Genomic DNA, 8,570 nt, shown 5'->3' with positions numbered 1-8,570 from the left:
TTACGTCAAGTGCTCTGTTCTGTTTGCAGCACTGCCAGGAAATCCTGCTTCGGTAGCACAGGCTGGCACCTGGGAATGATAATGCTTTCCGACTGAATTGTCCCCATCGAGCTGCACAGACTCAAACAATTTTTAAATCAGGCTTCAGATTATTGTTTAAATCCCAGACTATCTGCAGCGTGGGACACCTTCTCCTCATGCCTGTTTTAATCTTCTTTACCTGCCTCACATTCGCACAGTCTGAGCCCATAAATCCTGCCTAAGAAATGAGTATCAAGGCTTTGACTCATTCATCAGTGCAGTCTGCAGCTCATCAAGCAGACAGGACGACCTCCAGTGCTGACTGTTCGCTCTGGACGGGCAGATGAACTCTGTGATTTACGTCTATTTACATCTTGCTCTTCAGACAAAAGCTGGCCAGAATTCATTTCTGATCATTTGTCCCTCGGCCTGCTGATGGGCGTTTTTGTTTGGCAGGAATTTTAAAGTCATCTTGCACCACAAATATCTCAAAATCCACTGCGTCTCCTCTTATTAAACAGCCACAAAAACACTTCAATGACAGAAAGGCATGAGTCTGATTTATTGGCATCAGTTTTACACACACTGTATGTACACTTTGCAAATCAAAGTCTTTTATCATAGAGGAAGATGCACAAAGTCACTCATTTCAGGTTATTTCATGACAGATTATTCATGGTGCAGGTGGTTTCAGTTATCGTTCCCCGGGCTGCTTGTGTTTCGCTCAACTTCTCTACCTGTTTTTTATTCTGTGGGTCCCTCAGACTGCTGTGGAAAGCTGGTACATTAGAGAGATTGCACCAATGAGATCATACTGACCTCAGATTTACGTGTCCAATGCTGAGCATTAACTAATCAGCTTGGCTGGTGTCAAGTCAGTGGCACATTTCTAAATCATGTTCGAATACTAATTTTAAACAAACTTGAGAGACGGTGGACAAATTCAGGAATAATGAGAGAAAGCTAAAAAAAAAAAGATTTTAAGTAAAGGAGGCGCAACATTTTATTTTCATTTTCAGAAACTTGCAGAGCTGTTGGGTCTAGCGTCTCATCTGTTTGCTTTATTTGTAACAAGTCAATGGAGTTCCTTTGTGTTGGGGACCGTGGAGTCCAGCAGGAGTCAAATACAAGAAAAAATTACATTTTAAAGCCACAAAATGCGATTATGTGCACCGATTTTGTATATTTTTGTGTGCACCATCAACACATCATAGCGCTTTTTCTACCTTGAAGCCAGGCTGCAAAGCACAGGGGACCCCTGACTTTTCATAGCATGTATTGTGTGCATACTTGGTTATATTTATTATGTAGTAGGAAATGCTTTTAAAAAAAATCTTTATTTAAACAGGAAATTAAACATTATAGACAAATGCCCAAGAGGCAGAATTTATTTGTCTTTGAATGATTTTTGATGGTGGGAAAAACCAGAACTCACAGATAAGATCCACAGAGAAGAGCCTGTAATTGTTTTCCGTTGATTGGAGGAATCCCTCTCTGTGCACCAAGAGCTTCTGGTTTACAAATCAGGTACTGATTGATCATCACTTATGTAGCAGGTTTATCAGAGAAACTCCTGGAATCTTAGAGGAATTTCCTCCAAGCATCCCAGTGTACTTCAAACTTGTATTTTTTTCTGCTAAATTCAGTATAAATATGATGACAATGAGGGCATCCAGGTGTTTCTGGCTATGTCGATGCTGATTTAAAGGTAATTGGCAGTATTAGCTACCCCTGGACCTGGTGTGTTCAGCTATAAGTTCCCTCTTCTTGGGTGTCTCCTTCTTTTACTTTAAGACTGCTTACCCTATTGAAAAATACATTTACTTCATTACATTTACATAAGTTCCTTATGTTTTTAAGAAAAAAACATATTGTCTTGCTTATTCATCTCTCAAAATGGGAAAAAAGTCCCATCTATGGCCATTAAAGTGCTCCATACTGAACTAGTTGTTAATTAAAGATTAATATTTGTAATATTTGAACACTGAACAGCAGAAGGAGCTTCTTTAAATACAAAAAATTGCATCAAGAAAATGATAACACTTCGCTCCAGCATTGATTTGAACTCAACGACAGGGCACTACAGCCCTTCAGACTCTGCATCTCAGAGAATCTGTCCTTATTGTGAGTAAAGCCTGTCTGTGGGAACACCTGCTGGTGTCAAATAGCGTAAAATGAGTGACCTTTAAAACCATGAATCACTTTTCCCCAAAAGGAAGCATCACCTGGAAGACACATGTTTGGATGAAGACGGGTATTCACGTTGGGTCTGAGATTTTCTTTTCTCAATTCTGTGAAAGGTGAAACTCGACGCTTTTCTTTTGTATGACCTGCAGACCCCACATTTATAAATGTGTAAACACAGGAAATGCAGTTAAGCCTGACATCAATATTTCTGGCAGTATCTTTAAGAAACAGAATTGGAGGCAGAAATGAAACAGAAATGAAAACTATGACTCAGCCTCCAGCCTGAGAACTTTAAAGAAAATGTGCATCTTGACTTGCATTAACAGCTCAAACTCTGGCTATCAGGCCCTCCTTGTGTTTGTGTGTGTGTGTTTTTCTAAGCCAGCCTTTCATTCACAGAAAGCAGTTTTTTAGGAAAACAGTCAGATTAGCCTTTTCTTGTGTTTATCAGAAGCAAAACATCCGATTAGCACGACCTCTAATCTCCAGTTTGCTCATAACATGTTTGGAGGGAGATTAATCTGCCCACGCAGGAACATTATGATTAATGTGTTTGATTTTTGGAGTGTTTGGGTTACATAGCGCACCAATATGGTGCCGCTCATCATCACTGAACTCACAGAAACAATTCAACCTGTGAACTGTGGCTCAGAACTTTGTTTTTAAAGAGGCTGCTGCTCTTCTGTAAAGCTGGCACAGTTTGAAGCACCGAATAGCATCAGATAGCCCTCCCAGTGCAGTGTGGGTATATTTGCTGCTTTTATTGGTCAGTTTTATGTCAGCACAGACTGGAGACGTGAAGAGAAGGCAAGCGGTGACCATACCCTGCCTGCCACTTACTTTTATGGCTTTATTAGCAGTTGGTTCCTGCTATTGTGGTTCATCCTTGCAGTTATTTTATTACTTCAATACTCGAAGCTGTTGTCTCTGCAAACAGCTGTGTGGCAGTTTAAGCGTCAGCTCGCAGTAATGACTTCAGTTTAGGGTAAATTCCACAATTTCCATGTACGTGTATAAGGACAATAAAGCACACCTGTGCACAAACGGTTTCTGCTTCAGAGGCTCTGGCTTGTAGCTGCACCATCCCTCTAAACCACACCTGTCTGATGCCACTTTGACGCACAACAAACATTTTAATTCAGATTTTAGTGAGAACCCTGACCTGTCAGCATTCACCAAGCTGCCAGTGACCTATTTACAGTTTAGGGGTTGGTTCACATCCACTCCTTTTTATGTAATGTGTTTATCCAAATGGAATGGCTCATAACAACGGGTATGAAACTTAATTTGAAAAGTAAAAACCTCTAATTTCAGAAAATGTATTTGTTTGAAATTATCTTGGGACCTGTTGGATATTAAAGGGACATTTCACCCATAAATGTACATATGGGTGAGACCTCTCTGGCCTGTGATGCTATTCATCTGTTTTAGTGTGAGCTGTCAACAACAGCAACATTTATTTCCTGAAATCATGATTCAGTCCTCAAAAGAAAAAATTATTAAGAAAAACAACCTGTGACAAGTGACTGTATATAAAAGGTGGACGAGGCTTACAGCTGTGAAAAATAAAGGTTATGTGGAAGTGAATTACAGAACTGGTTGTTTAAAGGTCCAAAGAAAAAAAAAAGCTCAATTCATTTTATTTTTGCACCACCAAATCACAACAACAGTCGCTTTGAGCTGCTTTATATTGTAAGATAAAGACTAAAACATTACAAATAAAAGCCAACAATTAAACAACCCACACTGAGCGAGCACTTGGTGACAGTGGGAAGGAAAAACTCCCTTTTAAGAGGAACCAGCAACTGATGTCTTTCTGGGTTCAGTCTCTAGTTTCAGGTCTTATTGAACACAGCATGATATTCAGTTTGTACATTACAGTACCCATTAGAGTCTAACGGGAGACAGCTCATTGGCTAATGATGTATCAATCACAAGAAGTTAGCCAGTCCCTCAGTTTCACTGTTGCATTAACACCAGCTCATGACTTCACAGTGACTACGTCCAACTTTTACTTACAGTCTGTATATCCTGGCTGTTTTCCTACCGTAGCTACACACTGTGGAGAATGAAGGATTCCTGGCTGGAATGCAACTTAAGTCTACACATAAATACCACTCGAGCTTGGTGATTTCTTTTTCACAAGCAAATGATGTAAACAGATGTTGATATCAAGGTTAAAAATAGCCCAAACCTGCTGATGCTCTGCAATCAACACCAAAATATTTCAGTTTATAACCAACCAGCTCTTAAATAGCAGCAATCAGCAAATTGATATCTGGCAAATAAAACCTAAACTTGCATCATTATTTGGCTCCAGCACTGAGCAGAAGTGTTGACTGAGAGGCGTCTACATTAATGACACCCCCCTTCAGCTGAACTCCAATCTTTGTAGAAAGAAAATAGTTTCTACATGAAATTCCTCACCATCAGAAGATTTGGGTTTTTTTTTTTTTTAGATTTTTGAGTAACAAGGTCATGATTTCTGGAAAGAGACATTAGATGGGAGGGTTTTAAAAAAAGCATTTCTATATATTCCTCTATATGTAAGAAAAAGCAGACAGAATTTACCAAATTTGGCATCTCACACAAAAACAAACAATGATAGATACCACTATGGCCAGAGGAGTTCAGGAGTGAGCCTTTAAAGCTGGCTCACTATCATTAAGGACTTGGGCGGTTTAAACCTTATTCCAGATGCACTGGCACTCTTGTTAGAGATAAAAGGTTAAATGTCATGGCTTTGTGCTTTTTCTTCTTTAGGGCAGGTAGCAATATTTCTCAGGTATACACTGACCCGATGTGGACAATCCCCCCAAAAAACAATCGAACAAAAAAAGAAACTAGGCCCTAAAACATTTCCCCCAAACTGCTGCTAGTTTTTTATTCACTCTTCTTTCTGTTGATGAGCCAAATGTTTCTTGAAAGTGTGTCAATCCTCCTCGTGCCCTGGTTTCTTTGCGCTCGCCGCCTATACGATCCAAGTCCTGTCAAAGTTCCCAAACTGCACGACTTGTGTGCAGAGAATATCCTGGAGGGCAGGAAGCGCATCATTTGTACCCTGGATTTCCTGGACTCGTTTTGAGGACATGTTTGGAAGGAGGGGTGCGGCCAAGCCTGTCTAATTGCAGAGCTGGAGGATAATGCTCCTCGTGGATCTCCAGGGAGGCCATTAGGAGCCCACAGAGCCTTTTGTCAGACCGGAAGGAGTCACACAGCTGGGTGTGTTTCTGACCTGCTGATACCAGTTTTCAAGTGAGAGCCTTCACCAAATGAAGGGATCTATAAATAAGTTCCTCCGTAAGAGGAGAGAATCTTGGCCCCAGGACAACATCAGTGGACGGGGTAGACTTTCACTGGCAAGGAGGAACATTGTGATTCCGGGCATATCTGATAGGATTTCTTATGAGGGCAGCCACGAAGAGCCAGCACCTACTGCGAGGGAGAGAGGGGACAAATAAGGACCGAGGAAGATGATATCCAGCTGAAGATGGTGTGCGTCAGTGAGGCTCAGGCTAAGAAACCAATAATCACAGAAACATAGATCAGAGCACTCTGGTCACTTTGGAGGAGGTTTTTTAGTCTCAGTCCATGTAAATCAAATACAAAAGGAGCTCAAATGTGAATTACTAACGCCTCATTCATACTCCTCCTCACAAGTAGGTGGAGTGACTCTGAATGATGGTCAGAGCAGCTCGTCCCAGCCTCACCTTTCCACTGCGACACACCTCCCCCCGTCATGGCACGTCACATTCAATGTAGGGGATGTCGCTGTAGCGGCGGTCTACCTCCACCCACTGCTGCACGGCCCGGGCCACGATCTCTTCTGATAGCTTCTGGGCGTACTCCAGCAGCACCGGGTTGACCTGATTGGAGCTCTCCGGTGAACCCATCTCTGAATGAACTAAGTAGGCTTTCTCACCCTTTGTCCCTTTGCTCTTTCCCTCCACCTTCTCCGTGGAGTTTGCATTTTGGGCCACCGAGTCGCTCCTCTTGGATTTGACGCACCCCATACTCTGGAGGATGTAGCATTGATTCAGTTTAGGGTGGGAGGTGTAGGATGGCAGTGAGGAGCCAGAGTCTTTGGTTAGATTTCCAACACCAACATTTCTTTTTTACCTCTGGAGGGGAGCTGTGTTCCTGCTGCAGTCACTGTCATCCACTCCCACTCATAGCCATGTCTCTGAGCACAACAGGTGCGATGGTCGGGGTGGTGTTACACAGCTGAGGGTGGTGTTTTAGTGAGTTGACCGGCTAGGAGGCCCATCCCTGTGTGGGTCTGACAGTCCGGCAGCTTTCTTGACCAGATCTCACACCTTCCTTGGCTGCAGATAGAGAAGAGACAGAGAGAGGATTTTTTTTAAGTGATTTAATTTCCACTAGAGTAAAAACAGTCTAAAAATACCAGATGGTGGGGAGCGAGGGGAGGATTGTGGACGATTTGCACAGTGGCTGTGACCCTGGGCTCCAGCGACTGGTTCGAGGTCAGGGCCCTGAAGTTGGCTCACCTCTGCAGGGTCACTTTTAACCACGCTCCACTCTTCTGCACATCCACTGTGTTACTCATCCACCCTCCTCCTCTTCTTCCTCCTCTACTAACTCAGCGTGTTTTATGACTCAATCCCCCTCGCCCTATTTTGTACAGCATGACACAGGCACGTCTGTCTCTGGCCTGAGTGCCCTGATGCTGTTTTGTTGTAAGCCCGTGTCTCCCATCTGTTCCACTAAGCGAGCCTTGCAGCCTGATTCGCAGTGACAGCTCCTCTATTTTTTTTTCTAGGACTGGAGGCCTCAGTGCACAGCAAACATGTGCTTCATTCAGAAAGCTGCATGTAGTCTGCACAACACGCAGCACATGAATGATTCATGCAGAGCCGGGGAGTCTCCCTGTGAGTACAACAACATTTGGAGGTGCGGGCAGACATCAACACAGGAAATCCGCATCCACAGCTGATGTTATGTTAATGAGCTTAAATGGCTACAAACAGTTGCCTTAGTATGAAAAACTGAGAGCACCCGTTAGATGTCTGACAGACACATGGGATTTGGATTAAACGTGATTTGAACGGCACAGTGTTGCAGCTTTATCTCTACAAACATGAACATGACTGTGTAGTGGTCCAAATAAGCTGTACATACTTCTAGAAGAGAGTCTCAGATTTCTCTCCATTCCACTTTAAAACGAAATAATCCAGCGACAGAAGAAGGAGCTATAACCCCAAGGTCGTTCATATAAACAGTAATCCGGACATCATGTTGTGTCTCTGCGCTTCGCCCCCCTCTGCTTTCCAAACAGCATCCGACGGATCTGAACTTGAACCTTATTGGCTGTAATGTAAAGAAATCAAAATATCTCCACAAGTTCGTGGCGCTGCTCGCCGGTTTGGTTATTTGTGATGAAGCGCTCCGTGCCAGATTTCCAAATAATCTCCGAGACTGGAGGGTGCGGGCTCTGCAGACTGTTTCCCCTGATGCCTTCGCGTCGGTCGGTCAACGCAGAGTGCAGCTCCGGGAGAGAAAATCACAGGTCTGGACTGAGCTGAGCACAGCGACGCTTCACGGAGGTTACCGAGCTGCAGCGGGGCTCCAGAGGAGAGAGAGCCCAGACGATCCGCACCCACACGGGGCGAGCCTGCCATCTGCCGGCCACACAAGTGACAAAACGATATGGAGGTGCACTTGTGCAGAATAAACGTGGGACCCTAACAAAAATCCTAAAAACACAAATGAGGGACAAACTGACTTCTATTTTAATTTAAACTGCTCAAAAACCTAAAGGAACACTTTTTATTCAGAGTACAGCACCAAGTCAGTTAAACTTCTGAGATACTGATCCTGGGGCGTCACCAGGGTGGGTCCAGGGGGGGCACTGGCCACCTTCCAAAATTTGCTGGCCCTCCCAGTGGCCCTCCCTGGTAAGACTGTCCTATGTTGGTAGTAATTCTAATAAACGTGAGCACAAAAAGCGGCAGACACCCTACAATGAGTTGAAACTTTAACTTACTATTTATTCCTGCTTAAAACTGATTATTATGGATTTCAGTTAACAGGTGACCTAGACGGGCATCAAAAAGACAACCCCTAAACAGGAGTGGTTTCACAGGTGGAGGAAACTGATGTTTTCCCCTCCTTATCTTTTTTGACTGTTTTCCATTTGGCTAGGATCAGTGTCACTACTGGTAGCATGAGCTGATAGCTAGACTCTGCAGAGGTTGCGCAGGTAGCCCAACTCCTTCAGGATGGCACATCAATACGTTTGTATAATCTTAAGAGCATGGATGAGATTTCGGGAGTTACTCTAAGGAGAGCTGGATAGAGCCGTAACAGGCCCCTAACCCATCAGCTGAACTGGTATCTGCTCC

The 8,570-nt window shown here is 43.6% G+C and overlaps 1 protein-coding gene across 1 annotated transcript; it reads right to left on the bottom strand.

Annotated features, from left to right (window-relative positions):
* Positions 1 to 705: 705 nt before the first annotated feature.
* LOC135933855 (small membrane A-kinase anchor protein-like) lies at positions 706 to 7,771 on the bottom strand. The gene is made up of 3 exons (XM_065472099.1): positions 7,348 to 7,771; positions 6,328 to 6,533; positions 706 to 6,224 (listed from the first exon to the last, which is right to left on the bottom strand). The coding sequence occupies exon 3, from the start codon at positions 6,219 to 6,221 to the stop codon at positions 5,946 to 5,948; it is 276 nt and encodes a 91-aa protein (XP_065328171.1). The 5' UTR covers positions 6,222 to 6,224; positions 6,328 to 6,533; positions 7,348 to 7,771; the 3' UTR covers positions 706 to 5,945.
* Between the last annotated feature and the right edge of the window lie 799 nt (positions 7,772 to 8,570).

The sequence above is a fragment of the Pelmatolapia mariae genome, linkage group LG16_19, assembly GCF_036321145.2.
Source record: "Pelmatolapia mariae isolate MD_Pm_ZW linkage group LG16_19, Pm_UMD_F_2, whole genome shotgun sequence".
NCBI classification, from domain to species: domain Eukaryota; kingdom Metazoa; phylum Chordata; class Actinopteri; order Cichliformes; family Cichlidae; genus Pelmatolapia; species Pelmatolapia mariae.
Note: the sequence above shows the minus strand (reverse complement) of the source record. Positions and strands in the feature narration are given on the sequence as shown.

What these genes read in the sequence shown, in the direction of transcription:
- LOC135933855 (XM_065472099.1), bottom strand. Translation starts at nt 6,221, where the DNA reads ATGGGGTGCGTCAAATCCAAGAGGAGCGACTCGGTGGCCCAAAATGCA.